The following is a 19914-nucleotide window of genomic DNA, read 5'->3' on the forward strand; positions in this document are numbered from 1 at the left end:
TTATTGCAAAAGCAGAAGAGTTGCATATCGTGCAGCTTTTTTCAGTGTATGTATTTCCCTTCATAACCTCAGGTTGCCTCCATTCAGCTACAGAATATGTACTTTGCAGTAAAGCTGCTTCTTTTTCCCCAGTGAACAAGCTGAAAACAAAGACCAGAATTACAGTGACCCTCTAAGAATTGAGCTTATTCATTCTATGCAAAATCATGAAAACATTGTTTGTGCTGCCAGGCTATCACTTGTGACTTAGTTTCTATACTTACAGAGAATAGTAAATGCTTTGGGGATATTTTCTAAAAGGGAGTGCCAGTGCAGTGTTTGACAGGATTATAAACCAAACTTGGAATACGTGGTGGTTTACCAGAACCAAAAAGTTTGAGACTATGTCTCTAGCCTTCCTCTTAGTCTTAAATAATGCCATTGGCAAAGAAATCTCTGGCTGATCTGTTGCTGTTAGACTTTAGTCTGAAGCTAGCCTTTCTCTTGGGAAGCTCGGTCAGCAGTGACATCTCCATGGGGATTGGAGGGGAGAGGCAGGCTGTTCCTGCTGAGTCTTGGCAGCAACTGGTACCTCCTGATACAATTCCAATCTCTTTAGCAAACTGCAAGGGTGAAGCATGTTTTTGTGGATTGTAGTAGCAAGAGGAGGGGAGCAAGGGAAGGCACTGTGGAATCTTGGTATCTTAGTTTGTTCTATTCTTTCCTTAAAAACAGCAGTGGTGCAAGTGGGTTGTCACAAACCTACCATTGCCTCAGCCTGAGGCATTCTGTTTTCTTTACTTTATCTTTCTTCAGTCTTGCTGAACTTGGTAAATGCAGAGGATATATTTCTGATCTTGCTGCGCTCATGTGACTCTGCATCTTTGTGTTGCCTATGTATTTATTTTTACAAATGATAGTGGAGTTTCACAGTAGAAAGGATACTTCCTCTGTGTTTAATCTAGATAGTGTATTTTCCAAATGTGGAAGAGGGCCAAGGAAGTTTCTAGGATAGTTGAAACTACAGGTAATTTACCTTCTGTTTGTGCCCTAGTATCCTAGGCAGACTTGAGAACCACTTTGTGCTAAGCCCTATGTGGGAACTTGTGAGGCTTGATTCTGTTGCCAGAACATGAATATTGCATAACTCCTGATGCCCTGAGGTAGCAGACATCTGTCTAGAGGTTGTAGGTATGACCTAGAATACATGAGACTTGGGGCATTATGGAGCAGCAGTGATGTCTTCCTATGAGAACCTAAGGCATGGCAGATGGCATTAGATGTCATTGTTTAACAACGGAATTGAGTCAACAGGGATACCCCAAAGAGCTTACTGTCCTAATAAACAAGGCAGACACAAAGGAAAGGAGTGTAAAGCACCAGCAGCACAGTCAGGGCTAGCTAAGGTCGAGAGGTTTCCCATATGTATTTGTAAAAGTGGACAGAATAAGTGAGTAACTGGGTGGGAAAGAGGAAGGTTTAAAAAGCAAGTGGTTTGGAAGGGATAAAAGTGTGGGAGAGGAGGACAACGTCAGAGGAACCAAAATACTAGCAAAGGTCCTTTGAGGGGCAGAGGAAGGGAATGGCCTGCAGCAAAAGAAGCAGCAGCTAGTCAAAACAAAATGCTCTGCTTCCTGACCGGTGTTGGGTGGTCACAGACCAGCAGCTGCCATAGGCCCACTCGTTGCTTCTCTGCCTCAAGCATGAGCTGCCTCTCTGCTGGAGTTTGCTATGCCATTAAGAGTCACAGGTTGTCACCAAACCTGAGACTGTATTTTGAAATAATGTATTACAATCATCAGAAGTTTCTTCTAGTCAAAGTGCTTTGCTAATATTTACACTTCTAATCCCCACCTCCTCCTTTTCCCTCTACTGCAGCCTTTCCCATCTGGGGAGCAAGAGAGCCAAATGTAGATTCAGCCTCATTTCTTTGGAGTGAACCAACTCCTTAGCTCTCTGCTGTTTTGCTTCCCACTCAATGTCTGGCTACACCGTCTAGAAAAGTGAGCAGGCAATACTCACTCTGCTGCCATTTCCCCCTGCTTCCAAGTCCCCCCCACAGCTCATTAACTTCACATTATAAGCTACATGAGCTCTTGCACAGCTGTCTGCATAGGAAGATCTTGTCAAGCCATCCAGCTCCCCAGAGCCAGCATCAACGTCAGGCAGGTGACAAAAGGCCAAGGCCAGAATTCAAGGAAAGCAGCATGGCAATGAAATTCTCCTGCTTTCACTCCAGGCACTAGGGAACTGGTTAATTCAATGGAAATCCTTCTTCTCTGCCAATACCCTGTTCTGCAGTGCTGTGAAAAAAATATGCCTAAGTTGCCCTGATAATAATTAACTGTATTTCTTAATGCTGGAAGAGGGAATTACACTAATGCCAACTTCTGATTTACAGTTGTCTTTGTGTAGCATCCTTCTTGCAACTCTTTCCAAACTAGAGAGAATGTATGTATAGAGTGAAATAGTAAAATCAGTCTTGGAAAGGGAAGTTGGCTTCCATCTGACCTGTGTAGAGCAGAACACATCTAGCAGATGTAATATGTTATGAAAGTTTTAGAAACTACGGAAAAAATATTTCTATAGTAATTTGCTGCAAAGTGGCAAGCTGTCAATAATATAGAGAGTTATGGGAGGTTGTCCATGTCGATGGAGCTGTCAAGGAAAAGATTCTTTTACTCCTGTGGGGATATTACAGAAAAAACATACAGGAATAATTGAAAAGAAGGTGATGCTTGAAAGAAACAAGACTTTCTATAGCTGACTGGAACAATGAATGTAGGTATTAAAAAGTGAAAAGGAGAATGAAGTTCTGTTGTTTCCAGGATCCAATGGAAGAAGTAGATTGGACCTGCTGCGTGTGCTTGTCTTAATTCCATGTGAAAACAAGTAGTAGAATTCTGTATGAAGTGCAGTTTGTGGACAGCAGAGAGTTCATTTTTCTATAATACTTTCCTAAGACTGATTTTCTGCTTCCCTCTTTCCCCCACAAACAGAATATATTTAATCTTAATTCTGAGGAAGTGAAATTTCCTGCTTGTGGAATGTTATTTGTTCAGCCCTAAAGAGTTTGCTGGATTTAACATAAATTATATAGATAGAAATAACATGATAGAGACTAATGTTGGACATTACCTGAATGTTTAAAGGTGCAGTAAGGTGAACTTAGATGTCTGCTGTGTTTTCAGAGCTGTATGGTTTTGATGTTCTTATTGATGACACACTCAAGCCCTGGCTGTTGGAAGTGAACCTATCCCCATCATTGGCCTGGTAAGTGATTCCCAGTTTAATATGAGGGCAGGGGCTGTTGCTAGAGATGGTTGTCCTTGAAACTTGTGGTCCTAGGAGGACACGATTTCATGATGCCTGCAGAGTATTGTTCCACTACTAAAGAGCTGACAGAAAGGATAGTCCTTTGCTTTTTCTTTTGCATAAACAAACTTATTGCAGCACTAGGTTTTGAAAGAACCCGGTTGGGATTCCATTTTCTTTTTAATTATTTCTCCTCCACAGTCCATCATCATTGTTAACGCTTCATAATCTCCCATCATAGGCGAATTTTGAAACTCTCCAGACTATTGTGTGGGCTTTCAATCTGCTTGGCTGAGTAGAAACTTTAAGATTTTGGAGTCCAAGCAGAGTTCAGGCATTATGATTGACTTGTGTAAGTAGTTGTACGCTTGGGCTCAAATTTTTGGTCTTGTACTCTCTTCAGCTAAAATCTAAAGGGTGAGTTTTGTCTTGGCCCTTATGCTGACCCTCATACTCTAATGAAAATTGAGGATTTATTTTTGTAGATCTCCAATTATGTGTGTTTTCTGGACTACTGTTTAACTTTACAGGAGCACAGATGCACAATACACTTTTGTAGTACTGTGAGTAATATTTCAGTTATGATGGTATAAATAAGCTTTAAGTTATATATTCCTGGAACAGCCATATCTGACCTTCGTCTTGATTCTGTGCCATCCCTGTCCCCCCCCTTATCTTGCACAGAAATTTTTTTCAGACACTGTTCATAACCCTAGCGTCCACAATATCCATTTTGTTTTCAGGTGCAACTAGAATGTTTCCACAAAATTTAATTTCCTGGTTTGGTCGTTTGGGCTTCTATACATACACACTGAATTATTTACATCCTTTACTACTTAAAACTCTAACTCACATCTGCATCCTTTCCTCTGCTTTGTTACAATTGCCATTTTCTTTGTCCAAGCTGTTGGCATCTATCTCAGTGCTGTAGAACGTGGCTGATTTTTCTGCTCCCAAGGAATCAAGCTTTGCCTGCTTGATCTGATTCATTGATTTTTTTCCACTGGATAAAATCAGGGATGCTTCCCATCTGTCCCAGCTGTCTGATCGCTTCATATCTATCACTTTCCCCGATCATTTGTTCCCATCCATTAGAACTAACCCATCTGATTTTATGACTTTATGTGGAAGAAGCATAGGTAATTGTGGTCTCTAAGAATTCTGCGACAGCAACCTCTATCTACTCCATGAAATGTAGCACAAATACGTTCAAATGAAACGTTTCTAGCCAAGCGGAGCTAAAACAGGGCTGTACATTGCTGCATTAGAGACTAAAGCTGTGGAAAAGGATAAACGGAAACAGATTAATCTGTTGCTGTTTTGTCTTTACCTATGTGTGTGAAAATCACCTAGTTTTCCTCCCATGTTGATTATGTCTGCGGTAAGGACCAAAACAAAGAAACTCTATGGGAAGATATCTTGGATATTGATGTGTTCCTCTCATTTAATGCCAGACAAATAATTCCTCTTGTCCTCTATTGCATGTGGGGATAGTGATGCTCCTTTGGACCTGAAGATCAAAGCTAGCATGCTTTCAGATATGTTCACTCTTGTAGGTGAGTGTAACAAAAAGCTCCTTCAATCTTTCCCTCATCTAAAAACAGTAAAAGGTAGGTTTATGAGCTGTATGTTATTAGATAAGTAAAATAGAGGAGAACTCTAGTTAAGGAAACAGCTGTATTTAGCACTAGGAAGTTATATGTGGACATTTCAGCTTCAGAATTATCTGGCTGTTTGTGATGCTTAGGTGGTAGTAAAAGTCCCTAGTTTGGTATTTGAAGACACTGCTCTCTCTTTAGCAGGTGACTTCTGTTTAGCCATTAGAATTGGTATTCATGCGTTTTCTTAGGTTGAATGTGTGGGTTCTGGTTAGGCTACGTTCAAAGTAGAGTCATGCTTGTGAAAGCTGCATGACTTTCTACTGCGCAGCAACTCTTAGGCATTCCTAGCACATCTTGGTTCAGTTACCTGATGCAACTTACCCCTAAGAGTAAAAGAGGCAGAATTATCATCAGGTAGCCTGCTCAGCTATTTAAGAAACAGAGCCAATCTCTATGCTGCTATTCAGTAACCCATGTTATTGATTTAAGTGCTTGGTTTTGAAGCAAGTTCAAGTTTTATTAAAAAATGTAATGCAATGTACAGTTGGGATTAAACAAAGCAAAATATAAAAAAGAAAAACATCCTTTTTGGTCCTTGGGCAGGGACAGGAAGGTCATTTATAGACTAAGATCATTAACAGGAATGCTAGGTTTATATTTCAGGGTTTGCCTGTCTTAAAAGTTCTCATGTGGCTCCTGATGCCCATAGGCTTCGTGTGCCAGGATCCAGGCCAGCAGTCAAGCCGGGCCACTTATCATTCATCTGAATCTGTCAGGAGAAATCCGTACCAGAAGCTGCAGGTAAGTGACTTCAACAAGCCAGAGCTGAGGAGGATAGCAGGAAAATTATTCTCATTGAATTTGGCTCACAGGTGAGAGAGCCAGTGAGTGAGTGAGGTCATCTGGATTTCTAGCGTAACTACACAAGAGACTCAGGGGATGTACCTGAGCTATGGGCTGTTCAGCCACTTTTGTTTTGTTGTGGGCAGTAAGCTTCCAGAATCCTAGAGCTTTATGAATGTCTCCAAGACCTCCTAGGCAGAAAGAGCTTTTTGCATTTGAAATTTAAGGCTGCTTTCCTATTCACTCCTGGAATCTCTCACTTCCTTTTCTGTGGATCCTTGGACTGAGGCCTCATGTGGCTTGCTGTGACTGTCCATTACCTTTTCTGCTGAGATAGTGCTTTCTTAGCACTGTGATGCTGAAGGGCAGTTGTTCTCTATCTCTTTTTGGCTATGAGGTGGATTCCATAAATATCTGTGGAAGTAGAGCACTCTCATAAGGCAGGGAGATCCCTTAATGTCATTTGGACTTGCAAAGTGCATTTCTCCACGGGCAAATCGGCAAACAGTGTATCCTGACATTCTCTGCCGCTGATATATATGCTCCAGTGAGGGACAGGCAACATGGCTGTGTAGCTCAAGTTCAATTAGGAAATGAAAAGTTATTTTTGTTCAGCGGCAGAGTACCAATACACTGTCCATTTTGGCCTGCTCTTTGCTGGGTATATTTTATCTCAGATTGTTAGATCTTTGATACTTCTGTTCCCATTCTCAGTTGCAAAGAGTGCTTTAACAGAATCACAGAATGGTAGGGGTTGGAAGGGACCTCTAGAGATCATCTTGTCCAACCCCCCTGCTTGAGCAGGTACACCTAGAGCAGGGGGCACAGGACCATGTCCAGGCAGGGTTTGAATGTCTCCAGGGAAGGGACCCCACAGCCTCCCTGGGCAGCCTGTTCCACTGCTCTGTCACCCTCACAGGAAAGAAGTGTTTTCTCATATTTAAGTGGAACTTCCTGTGTTCCAACTTGTGCCCATTGCCCCTTGTCCTGTCATTGGGCACCACTGAAAAGAGTCCAGTCCCATCCTCTTGACATCCACCCTTCAGATATTTATAAGTATTGATGAGATCCCCCCTCAGTCTTCTCTTCTCCAGGCTGAACAAACCCAAGAGTCTCAGCCTGTCCTCATAAGGGAGATGCTCCAGCCCCCCTGATCATCTTGGTAGCTTTCTGCTGGCACCTGCTTAGTTTTCCTTAACTCCTTCATGATGTCTCAAATTTTGATTTTTTCATATAGACCATCTTTAATCATTGTAAAATCATTGCTTTTTGGTAAAGAAATGCTGATACCAGCATTCTTGGTTATGGGATAAGTATGGCAACTTCTGTTTTCTGAGTTTCACCAGACTGGACTGCAAGTTCCTTGTGCAATTTCTTTGGTTTGATGCTCTGAGCATTTTTCCCTCTAGGGAAATGAACAATTCAGCTGCTCCCTTTGTAACTTATTGTTGATTTAGTTTGGAGCTCTTTCAATTAATCGTAAGCAATAAGGGGCCCTCGACCTGTTTTGTATAGACCAACTGTAGAGAAGAACTTGGCAGTAGTACAGCTAGAAATAATAGATAGGTCTCTTGAGACTCCTTTCTTACAGCATTCGCTCCTCTTGGACATTGGAGAGGAGGAAGGCAGCCTGAATACCACCAAAGGCAAGAAAAATCTAAGCTCCTATGATAATAGTTTTCTTTTGAACTTACCCTGTCATTAAACTGGTCTTGCTTGTAGGCCTGATGCCAGATAAGTAATACAGGGTACTTTTTGACATTCTGCTGATGTTTCTGCACCTGTTTTGGAATTTTAAATAGTACCTTGTTCCTCCACAAGAACTGGAATATTGTTGAGATATTTAAATGAAATGGCTTCTGGAATTTCAGGATTTTTACTATATTTTTACCGCTTCTGTTCTACAAAGAGTTCTACTTGACAGCATCTGTTTCTTCGTAATACATAGCTCTTAATTGTCACCCAGCGGTAAATATTTATCTTACAAAAATATGAATTTTGGTATGAGAGTTGAGTTCATTCATCCATTCTGCAGAGCTCTTTTCTGTATGCTTTTCAAAAGCATACGTATGTCCAGGTGCATTCTGCACAGTTACGTACGTCTGAGGTTAGGATTAGTGCTGCATTTGGAATGGGGATGGGATGCATTTGTGGAGGATATGAGGAAGACCTGAACTGAGATGATGGAAGCCATTGGCTATATCTCTGGACTTCAGTTGTATCCTTTTGCTTTAGGGTACTCACCACACGTCTGCAGCTTGGTCAGGGATTATAGTTTCTTGGAGTAAACAAGGTTTTTATTCTTTGTGTGTCTCTTGCAGCGTCCTGTGTCTGCACAGTCGCAAACAGCAAACACTAGATCGGTAAGTACCCTTCGGCTCCCTTCATCAATACAAGGGACACAATTTCAAATAGTACCTTGTACAATGCTTTTGGTGCAATTGGTCCCAAAATATATTTTGCAGCTAAGTAGCCTGGTGGGAGGGTGAAGACAACAAGAAAAGAGGAGATGGACAGGTATTGGCATATGATTCCACCTGGCAAGAACAAAGGTTGGAAAAACATTTACATCAGTTCTAGCAGCTTAAAAAAAAGAGTAGGTGAGGTGTACTGAGAGCCGAGGTCAGCAGGGTCAAATCCCTCAAAGTTTTTAAGCCTACAAGTATTTCTGAACTGCGTTTTAAAGAAATTGGGTGTAGATGTTTAAGGATAAAGTTGTCACTCTGGTTATCAAATGATGAAGACAGTGGCAGCACAGTGTTTGGATTTGGTAGGCTATTGAAAAGGACAGTGCAAAAAGAAAGGAAGAGCTGGTGAAAGCAGCAGCAAATATGAGTGTCATGCCAAAAGGGGGGAGGAGGAAGAGGAGGAGGAATTTTTGTCTCGTACTACAGGGGATGGAATAAGTCTGAATGAAAAAGATAGCACAGGTAAATCTGTGTTGACAAAATTCAGGTGGCTCCAGAAGAGAAGTAATTTTCTGTGACACAGCTGAAGGAAACTTGAAATGTTTGAGAGTGAACTGGGTCAAAATAGATAAGAAGGATTTATTAAAGATAATGGAAAAATGTAGACCTATCATTAGACTAAGTCAGACCAATCCACCTCTCATATTTGGTACCATCCTTGCAATCCGTATGGACAAATCAATGTTAGTTTACAATTCTAATCACCTGGCTGCATGGGGACAAGGTAGTAATGTAATAGTGATTGATTTTTTTTTTTTTTTTTTGGTGAGGTTTCCCAGCAGGAAGGAAGGTAGGAGAGACGGAATAATCTTGAGAACTTAATTCATTCTACGGATTGACATTTATGTCATTCTGTGCAAGTTTAGCTGAGGCTAAGAGCAAAAAGTCTTATCGAATAATGAGGTTTCTTAGAGAAGGATCTTTGTGCCAGCTGCTGTCAGTGCTTATGTAATTAGAATAATGATGTGGGACTCAGAGATGCTTGCAGAATTTGGAGATAAAACAAAGTGGTTGGATTTATCTATACTTTTACAGATAAGCTCAGTCAAAGAGGAAACAAGATCTTTCTGGAGTTGGTGACATTTCTGTGCTACAGCCAGAGAGAATTCTGCAGTGAAACACTGAAAAAGGTGTTTGTGCAGGAAGTTCAGTAAAGTGTTTTTCTCTAGCATTTTGACAGTAGTGTAGTTTGTTCTTAGGTAGGAGCCAGAGCTGCCAATATGTAGGCATACATTTTCTGTTTGTAATAAATGAAATCATCTCCATTGTATCAAGACAACGGAGGTGATTGCATTGAAGTATTTCCTTAGTAAAGGAGATAATCTGATAGGATGAAAAACTTCCTGTAATATTCTCTTTGAGCAGCAGTTCTCACATGATTATTGTTATGGTAGTGTCAGGAAATGGTTTTTTTAAGAGGAGGTTACCTAGCAGGAGCTTTTAGAGGAAGTTATTAGCTGTGGTTTTGAAATGGAGGAAAGCTTAGGAAGAAAGACTAAAAGCCTTTCAACCTAATGCCATCTACAACATCAAGCAAGCCTGTTTCACTACTGACATTTTTTTCTTCTGCAAATGCTTGTCTCCTACCTTCTTGTCCAGATTTTCTTGTTTTCTCTTGTTTTATTTAACCAGTTTTCATTAGGCTTAACCAAATGTTTCAGCTGGCACCTGCTATGTCTGTTTTCTCTTTAAATTTTTCTGTGCCAATCACTGCAGTGTAACCATTCTAGTGCAATGCCTGTTGCTTTTGCAATTGCTTCACCTGCAGATTCTGCATGGCCACCTGCAATTTCTAATGAAACAGAGAGAATGGAATTCAATTCCAATAGTCCTTACACACAAAGGTACAGCTTGATCTTGCCATGAGTTTTATTTGTATCTGTGCAGTATGGGATATTCCCTGGGCTTATCCATTTTAAGATTTGTCATGCTTTTATCTTCTCTAGATTAAGAAGGCGCTCTCTGCATTCTTTGCTCAGTGTAGTGCTAAAAGAAAATGTGTATTTTGTATAAAGGCATGAGACCTTCTCAGCTAGACTCCTCTAATGCTGTTTTTACAGAGATAGTTTATCTGAACTACCTAAGACCAGCTAAACTGTACTTGAGAACATGTTCAAAGATTTCAGTCTTGCTGGGATTTTAAGATTTTATAATCCTGCTAATTTGAAGACACTTTGAATTCCTGTCCTTTGTTAGAATTGATCAGAACCGCCCATCAGGTTAAGAATGAGCTTGGAGAGACTGTCTGCAAATTAGTTCTTTTCTTTTTTTTAGAATTGCATATGTATGCAAATTTGCGTGATGTGTCTACGTACATATACAAGATCTGTCCATTAAGTGTGAGAAGTATCAAATTGAGCAATATAGTAACAAAAGAGTAACAGGTGGTGAATTGAATTTTTCATTTTTCCTGCAACTTTATGTCCTTAGTGAATTACAGTTCTGTTCTCCTAGTGTAGCAACACAACTGGAACAGTGTGTCATGGTTCTGGTACCGTTGAGGCGTGAATCCCTTGGGTGAGGATTTTTCTGTATGAAATCCTGGCTGTGGTGCTTTTAGGTATGTCTCATGTTTTTCCAGAAGGGGCCAAGGGTGTAAATACTGGCACTGGTGCCTGAATTGTGAGTCCTGCTGTGCTAAAAACTAGGAATGTTGAATACTCACACTTAGTGCCTGCTGGAGTGTGGACTCTTCAATAGCTGGAGTGTGGAATTGTGAATTCCGGCTGCAGTATTCTGGAGCGTAGATCCTTCTGGGAGTGGGGTCCTGGAATTTGAATATAAGCTTCTTTTTTTTTTTTAAAGTAAGTGGAGAGAGGAAAAGGAAAAAATCTGGATTCACACTGTCTCTACAGCGTACCCGTCCTCTCTCTGCCAGTGATGCTGAAATTAAAAACCCGATGCCTTCAGGCAGGGAAAAAGCAACAGGAAGGCAAGGCAGCTCTGTGCTAGGTCTCTCCATGGAAGAGGTAAGTAGGCTGTTAAATATCTTCTATTTAGTTTGGCTTTCATGCAGTATGTGGGGTGTTTTGCTCAGCAAAGAGCAAGTGCATATATATGAAAAACATGACAGAAGAAGTAAAAATTTTGAAACAAAACTGCTGAGTTTTACTGCTGGTACTGCCTTTGCCCTCAGTAATGGCAGGCATACGTATGTGCTGCAAGTAGTGATAGACTCCTTCAGAATTTAAATGCAAGATAAAATTGCTTAAGGATATCATATGTACCCAACTCACTCCCAGGACTGCAGTAATAGTCTTGTCCTCTGAAACTGAGATTTTTCTATGGTTCATTTTCCATTGTATCTATTTTGCTGATTATTTTTTTTTCTCTTTTTATTCCAAGATAAAAGTTCTTCGTCGAGTGAGAGAGGAGAATGAACGGAGAGGAGGCTTCATCCGGATATTCCCTACCCCATTAACATGGGACCTTTATGGGTAAGAATAAGAATCCAATAGGATGGCTCAGTGTTGCACTGATGCTTTGTGTTGTGGGATATTCTGTGTTAGGTATGTGTATATCAACCAGCTTAGCAATCAGAAAGACACATACTGAGGGTTTTGATAGTTTATTTTAGTGTTGAAGATGCTTTTTTCTGATCCCTTGTTTTTAACTGCTGCTGCTTTGCCTAACTGCACCTCATGGAAGGCTATCAAGCATTGTTTCTGATGTTGCTTTTCTGTCAGAATAAAAATGTCTTCATTTCACATAATCCATTCCAGCTCTCTGCTTTTGCATCCTAGAGCTGCACATACTGTGTACTGTGTCATTAGGCCATAAACAGAATATGGGACTCATCCTGTGAGTGATGCTATATTATGCTTTTCTATTTTTTTTTCTACTCTTTAATGTTTCTCATCTCTTGCCTCACCAGAAGGTTCAGCTGAGAAGTGATAGCTCTCCACCTTTTTTCTCTTATTGTACAGCATATTGTCTCAATCCACTTCTGAGAGGTTTCTTATAGATCATTCACTTCTGTATTACGCTGCCTTTCACTGTGTTGAGCTCTATCTTGATGCATCCTGTATGTTGTTTTTCTAGATCCTTTTTAGAGCACAAGACATCAATGAACTACATGCTGGCTACACGTCTGTTTCAGGACAGGTAGAAAGCTTTTCTATTTGGGAGGGAGGTAAAGGGCACAAATAGCATGAAAACAATTAATTCCTCATTTATCCCATGTTATAAACACTGGTCTGTGATTTACAGGGGTGGTAATAGTTGAATGTCTCTTCTCTAGTGTGCCAGTGAATTAACACATTTTTATGTGTTGCATTTCTGAATCCAAGGGCAAACAGGGCAATAATAAAAGGCATGGGAGTCATTGGAGTAAAAAGGTGACTATAGACCTGAAAAATCTTCAAGCACCTAGGTTCCTCTATGAAAGGATTATAGGTGATCCTTACTTAATATTTGTTTAAAGTTTAATGTCACTTTAGAGCTTGTCCTCATGTAAAGTAAGCACTGAAATTTACTCCAAAGGATTAGTATCTCTATCTCTTGACCTATGCAAGCATGATTTGATGCCTCTTTCTCTGGGTTGTCTTGGGTGGAAATGACAGTTCATGCTGCTAGCTGAACTTCCATTGAGAGTTGTACGCAGTACCTTTCACTGTATGTTTAACACCCTTCCTTCCCAACAGTGTTTCTTATCCAAATTTGAGATCCACTATAAAGTAACTACAGAGTAAGGATAAGGTTGCTGACTGAGGAGACAGTATTTACAAAAGCTCTTCCTACATCAGCACTGTACAATTTTTTTTCCACGCTGTGTACTTTCAGGGATGTGTGTAAAGGGTAGGTCCAAATAACACCTTCTCCAATTTAAGCCAGACAGTTGAAAGCATCAATTGTAGAATAGCTGCTCAGTTTTCCTCTTCTGGAGCCTCTTTTTTCCTCTCTTTTAAGATAGAACTCACAAGGAATTATTGAAATTTGGCCTTTTTGTTGTACATATGAAAGACTTTGGAGGCTTTTTAATCCAGTGAATGATCCAGAATGGAAGGTAATTTTTGCTGTTTTTCCATTTGCAGGAGCAAGATGAAAAGACACATAACCACTGGGAAGTCCCGGTAAATGGCTTCTTAATTAAATAATTTGTACTATGTAGGATGTATTCTAAATTTAGATTTCTGCAGCTTCATCTTCCAAGTCCTGGCTCAACACCTGTTCTACCTGAAATCCATCATACAGGGAGCGAAGAGTATCCTAGTATGTGGAGAGCTTAAGTTTTGTTGGATTGGACCTTAAAATTGCTCCTCTTAGGCTTCCTACTTTGGCATTGATAAGTCCCATCCTTGAGTGCTCTCAAAAGATCCCGTAATGAATGAGGGTTTTGGACTTCATATACTCATATATTCATTTTGCCAGATCTAGAAGATAAATGGAGCATCAGGAATTTTCTGTGGATGTTACCACTTCTACTATAAAGGGCATGTGTGCTGGCAGAAAGTTACGTTTGTCCCCCTTAAGGAATCTGGCAGGGTTGCTTCTCCCTTGGTTTTGGCAGAATTTGTAGAAAGGTTGTCATTTTTCACTTGGATTATTTTAAATTTTTTATCTCTGACCGAACAGCAAAGAACAAGATGTCTACATAAAAGGTTCAGAAGACTGGACTCAAGTCCATGTGCTTTCTTCCCACTCCCCTCTATTGTTTTGTACTCTTGCAGTTCAATTTTCCCTATTAACTGTGCCTTAAGCTGCTGCATGACGGACAGATGCTGCTCAGTCATGAAAGTATGACACTAAACGAGTGTGTTTTGGGTCTTTGAGAGACGATGTTCTGTAAAGTATTTGCAAGACTCCCTTCAAACATTTGCAAGCTTTAAGTAGAGTGAAGTTAGACTGATCATAAATACGTCTTCCCTGTCAGGAAAGAGTGAAAACTGTTTCTTGAAGAAATTTAATCTACTAAGTCTCTTGTATCATCAGGGAGAGAAGTATAAAGGGAGATTGAGGATGTCTCTGTATTATGCTTCCCAGAGCAGGTCTTAATGGAAGGCTGGATATGAGGCTTGAAGCTGTAGACTCTCATGCTTTTTTTTATGAGAGAAAGCTCGTTTCACTGGAGTTACGGAAGCGCCAGCAATGTCGTGGCAAGGCGAGAGCAGCACGGACAAGATCATCAGGTATGCATGGCTAGAGTTCTAGATGAGCAGCTATTAAAAACCAAGCAAGTTTTTGTTCAAAATGTGAATGGGGTTGTTCTGGCCTTTGTAGTCCCTAAAGGGATTCACAGTAGTTTTCATTTCAAGTGTTCATAGTTTTCACTTCATTCCTCTTCTAAGCTTCCTGCCTTCTTAGCGCCTAGAATTTAATTCCCACCATTCCACATCCCCGTGTATATGACTAAAGGTAATAAATATTTTCGTGAAGATGAGCTTGCGGTTGCCATTTTGGGTACAAGAATTCAGCAGTATGTGTGCCTCTATAGTCCTCCAGTTTTTCAGAGAAAGATGCAAACTTGGGACCTTCCAGGCTGGTTCTCCTACACAGCGGTGACTCTAAACTGTTGGAAAGAGAAATCGTTTTCATCCAAGCTAATGTGGGAAAAACTTAACAGGATACAGAGATGAATGATCCTCACAAATGACTGCCTCTGAAGCCATTTTCTAAACTCTTGCTAGTAGCTATGTCATACTGACTGCAGTGGGAGAGACTATATAGCATAAAAAGATTTTTGGTGCTATGTTAAGGCTATGTGATCTTTATTGGCACCTGTGGAAGTTTAGATTTTGCAGCTTTGGTTTATCTGCACAAAAACACCCCCCAAAATTAGTATATACATCAACTCTGAGTGTATATATATGTCAGTATATATGTAAGAATCAGGGTAAAAAGAAGAAAATGCCTTTGTTTTTTTAAACTTTTTTTTTGTAAAGTTAAGACAAGAATCTTGGTCTGTCTTCTCTGATATTGGGTAAATGGTCTTCTCAAATGTTTGATACACAAGCAGAAAGACAGAAAGAATAATAAAGGGCAACAATAATTAATATGCTGTTCTGAAGTGCTAGAGATCTGTCCTGGTAGCAGAAAAGAGTTTAGAAATAAACCAAAGGGTATAAATAGCAGGACAGTCTTCTCCACTTCTTTTTATTCTTAACCAGCTTAGGTGATTTCTCCTCTGCTACAGGGACATCAGAACCAAGAAAGCTGTCCCTCAAGTCAGACACAGAAGGTGAGGAGGAAGAGGAGGTGAATGCAGATGAAGATGAAAAGCTAGATAGAACTGTTGGCTCTTTTTCGGACACCGAGGTGAAAAGCAAGCCAAAACTCACTGACTTGGTGAAAACTACTTGTAAGGAGACGTTGCCAAAAAAACTTGACAAGAAAACTGGAGATGGAGGAGAGCCATTTCTTAAAAAAACAGACTCAGAATCTCAGTTTAATTTGCTGCAAATTCTTCAAAAGCATGGAAACCTGAGGTGAGAGATTTCTGCATATTGCCTTGAGTTTTGACAAGCAGCTAATATTGGTTAAAATATGGAGGATGTACACTTAGTGCCACATTATGAATGAGTGTGAGGACGTAAAAGGACCCTAGAGAGAGGGGCCTGGATTTTTGTCTAACTGTGGGCTGCCTTAACAACTAGTTGGCACAGGAGGGAGATAGTTACAAAGACTGTCAGTTTACCTAAATGCCTGACCTGTTGGATCAGTATAAAATGTAAGCCATAGTTCCCATTGCTAATCCTTTACCTGGTGATGTAAACTGCTGTTTGGTCAAATCAGGCTTCAGAAATGCCTCTCTGTCTTAATACAGGATGCCTGATATTGAACTCTAAAATTTGTCTTTTCATTCTTTGTATCCCCAAAAAAGTGAGTATAAACATATGTTAAACTATCCAAGAAAGGTTGGGTAGGAATACCCCAGTGCTGCCTCTCCATGAAATTAGTTTTCTCATTTTTGTGCTTTTATTTTTGATGATAAAATTTTTACCTCTAATAATAATCTCTGCTCAAGATCATCACACTCTGAGAGCAAGATAGGAAGTCATTTGAGAGTGACAAGTTACTGAAACATCTTATTGCCTGCTGTTGAGTATGACAGCGTGGAGCAGAGTATGTTCTGATGCGTGGCTCTGTTGCTTGAAAAAAAAGAGAGGTGCTGGAGAAGATTCTATAGAATAACACCAACCAGGGTCCTACTAGACATTTAGAAGCATGATCCTCCCCTTAAATGTGGGTAGTAAAACTGTCTATTTGCAGAGGAACAGGAAGGGCAAAAGGAAAGAGGGATCATACCTATCTGTGAGGAGGTTTTTACATATTCTAGATATGAAGCGACATTGTTTTCTGTGAAAAATGTCCAAAGGTAGAGAAAATACTTGTTGCTTGTTGTTGCTTGCTTAGTTTAGTCTCTGAGAGGATTTATGAATTGCCAAATGGATTTGGGGATTGTTCTGATGTCTTCTTGTGGCAAGAACGTTTGCCTTCATGACAGGGAAGATTCTGAAACCTGTTTTGAGGACAAACATAACAATGCTGTCATCTACTTATATATAGAACTGGCTCCTGCCAAGAACATAAGCTCTGTCTGGCATTCCTGGCAGAATCTTGCTCAGCACCCAGTAATGTTGGGATTCCCCATGGAAGTGTGTAAGGCTTGTGGTGACCTCATGTTCCAGGATTGTTATGGGCTTGGCCCCATCTGATCTGTCGTTGATGAAAGCTTTGCTTGTGGGGTCAACAGGCAGAGGAGCTGAAGTAATGAAATTTTCATCCAGAAGAAACCAGGCCTGTTCTCGTCAGTTTTTGTAAGTGGTAGGACATCTCTCTCTCCTTTAGTCAGCCTGATGAGGCAATTTCTGTGTCTTCTGCATATTGTGTGTTATTGGTGAAGAGGTGACAGTCAAATGAAGCATGTTCCCCCAACTGTGCCATTCCCAGGGGATTAAGTAGAAAGGGGGTTTCTTGTTTCCTTCATTTAAGGCCTCAGGTTTCAGTATTCCACACACCAAAGGAGAGGCAGTGCTATACAAGGACCTTCTTCAGTTTCCTATTTTATAATCACAGAAATATCAGGTGCAGGTAAAGAACTGTATTACTGTGCAGGTGTTGATTAAGGGGGGGTCCTTAATTCCTAGCAGCATAAATCTTGAACTCCTAGTCATGTGATGTTTGAGTTACATCTAAAACAAACCTGGCAGCCCTAGAGAGTCCTCAGGGGAGAGCCTTTTCTGATATATGTTGGCCTGATGTATAGAGTATTAGCTCTTAATCAGGATTGAGAGTGCTCTCCTGATGTTCCACATGTATGGAAGAGAAGGTGGGTGTGGTGACTAGCAGCATACAGAGCTCAAAGGTGTCACAAGGCTTGCTGTGCATTCTAGAGTTCACTGGAACACAGGAAAAGTAAGCAGATATTTTAATCATATTTTAGTTACTTCAGTAATGGAACAGCTATCCACAGAGGATATTAGTTTGACACTCTTGTGAAGTCATCATTTGCTTAGCCCCTCTTTGGGCCTGGCATTGTCTTTCAGAAGCATCGAAAGCTAGTGATTAAGCAGGTGCATAGATACTTTTAATGCATTTTATTTTAACTTCAGTTCTTATCTAAATTGATGCATTGATCGCTGTAAGTGCTACTATGTTGTATGGTTTCTACGTAACACTGTAACAAAGTGTTAATGAAATTTACAGACCTGTAAAACAGGAAGACTAAATTTCTGGACTGAGTTTTTGATGAAATTTCAGGGACTTTCATGTGCATGGAGTCATGAGGACTGTATAAGTACCTGAGAATATTCCTAAGAAGCAAAGAATAAGTAGAGAAAAAAATGGTGAAGTTTCTCAGGAATCAGTCTGAGGCTGATTTTAATAATCAATTCAAGAATGACACAAAATGTAGAAATGTGCTAATGAAATTTGCTGATGGAAAAGATTTGGGAGTTATTACCATAGTAGAAAAGTACTGGAATAAATATGAGAAGAACTGGATGACCTTGAGGATAGGATTAATATAACTAGGATGAAATTCAGTAGCGCAAAGTGCAAAAGCATGCTTTGAAGAACTAATAATTTACAGCAGAAATTCTATCAGCTGGGTGTTCATGAACTAGAAATTAATATAAGGAAAAATACCTGGCATGCTTGTTGATCACAGGAGGCTTGTGAAGCTCTAGCTCGTGCATGTGTGAAAACACCTAATGTGGTCTAGGGTTTACCACTTGAGATGATTCTGACACTTCATGTGGAATATTGTATATAGTTGCTATCACCCATGTTCACAGATGGTAAACTGTGACTGGAACAGGTGGATATGAGCTGCTAGTCTCATCATGTCCTCAGTGTGGGTGCTTTGTTATAAGACATTGAAATATTTGATAGTTCAGACTAATAAAATGAAAACTATGAAACAATGTAATTGCTGTTCATAAATACATTCAAGGTAGGAGACCCATCAGGGATTAAATTATTTAAGATACAGGACAATGTCAGAGAAAGAAAAAGCAAATATAAACTGCTCATGAATGAAGCTAGGCTGGATAGTAGAAGAAGGTTCCTAATTAATAGAACAGTAAGTTCTGGAATAATATTCTAGGAAATTAATGGGTGGAAAACTCTTGTTTGTTTTAAAATGAAACTTGATAATTTTATAGAAAAGATTAGGACATTGCCTGTAATAGAAGGGGAATCTGTCACTGATCCGAAAGCCCATCTGCTTCTACATCCTTATGAAAAGGAAAGGAGAAATTATGCTTGGCAATTCAAGGGACAGCTTGTAGCAACTATGGGGAGAACTATAAGGAAGAGTGGAGACTGGGGGAGCAGAATGTTGAAGAGGGTTTAGGCCAAGATGACAATGAACAGAATTAGGCAAAGCTTTCAGCAAGTTCTCTCACAACAGATGCATCCGTTAGTGACTACCATGGTGAGGCAATGAGAAGCAATGTGTCCCTCCCAGTCCTACCCCAGTCTTCTCCTCAGTTCCTGCTCACAGCTTCCCAACATGTTCAGCCAGCTGCACAGCAGATTTTGCTGATGTTATTTCATTCTTCTGTGGTGCCTTGCTCAATGAAATTTGGCTTATGTCCTTAGGCCAGCAGGGGAAGAGCTCACTTTCACAGATTTAATTCTTTTATTTCCAATGGGAATTGCAGGGCCTTTGTTACAGCTCTGGCACTGGTACCAAGCCCTTTATTTATTTTATGGTCTGTTGTTGTGGTGTTCAAAATGCTTGTGAAGACAGAGGCCCGAGAGAGCCTTGAATCTGGTTTAAAAATACGCAGTTTTGCTGATGTTCATATTATTGGCTTTTGGAGGAGAGTAGCTAAGGCTGTGAAAAGGCAAGGAGAACATTCCATTTTTAGAGATGATCTTAGAACCTAGAGAGTGTCTGCTGTCTTTTGTATCTCCTGCAACACCTCCCCCATCTTGGTGAAATAAAGGTCTCCTTGAAAATACTGGTGGGGCGAAGGGATCCTCCTTCCCTTAAGCTTCAATATTTGTGTACCTAAGAGGTCCTTGCTGACCATATTTTGGTCTATAAGCTGTGCTTGACTGCTGTAACTGCTCCCATTAGTACTCTAAAGATAGCTGACTGATCCTCTTGGTCCACAGCAAAGTGCAAGCTCGCAGGGCTTTCTCTGCCTATCTACAGCACGTTCAGTTGCGACTGATGAAGGAAGTTGGTGACCAGATCCAGAATCCTTCCTGGGCTGCCAAAGAGGATGAGCAAATGGTAAGAAGCTTTGTGTTGGTCA

The 19914-nt window shown here is 40.3% G+C and overlaps 1 protein-coding gene across 5 annotated transcripts in view; it reads left to right on the forward strand.

The window, feature by feature from the left end:
* The window catches only part of TTLL5 (tubulin tyrosine ligase like 5), a 146680-nt gene that overhangs the window by 35144 nt on the left and 91622 nt on the right, over nt 1-19914 (forward strand). For all 5 annotated transcript variants that reach the window (XM_064460414.1, XM_064460413.1, XM_064460415.1 and 2 more), the window contains 11 exons: nt 3171-3252; nt 4789-4850; nt 5605-5696; nt 8060-8101; nt 11062-11175; nt 11552-11643; nt 12248-12310; nt 13240-13278; nt 14189-14334; nt 15339-15630; nt 19772-19892. In XM_064460414.1, the coding sequence (XP_064316484.1) occupies nt 3171-3252; nt 4789-4850; nt 5605-5696; nt 8060-8101; nt 11062-11175; nt 11552-11643; nt 12248-12310; nt 13240-13278; nt 14189-14334; nt 15339-15630; nt 19772-19892 (1145 nt within the window). The remainder of the gene's footprint in view (nt 1-3170; nt 3253-4788; nt 4851-5604; nt 5697-8059; nt 8102-11061; nt 11176-11551; nt 11644-12247; nt 12311-13239; nt 13279-14188; nt 14335-15338; nt 15631-19771; nt 19893-19914) is intronic.

Source organism: Phalacrocorax carbo, chromosome 9 (assembly GCF_963921805.1).
Source record: "Phalacrocorax carbo chromosome 9, bPhaCar2.1, whole genome shotgun sequence".
NCBI lineage: Eukaryota > Metazoa > Chordata > Aves > Suliformes > Phalacrocoracidae > Phalacrocorax > Phalacrocorax carbo.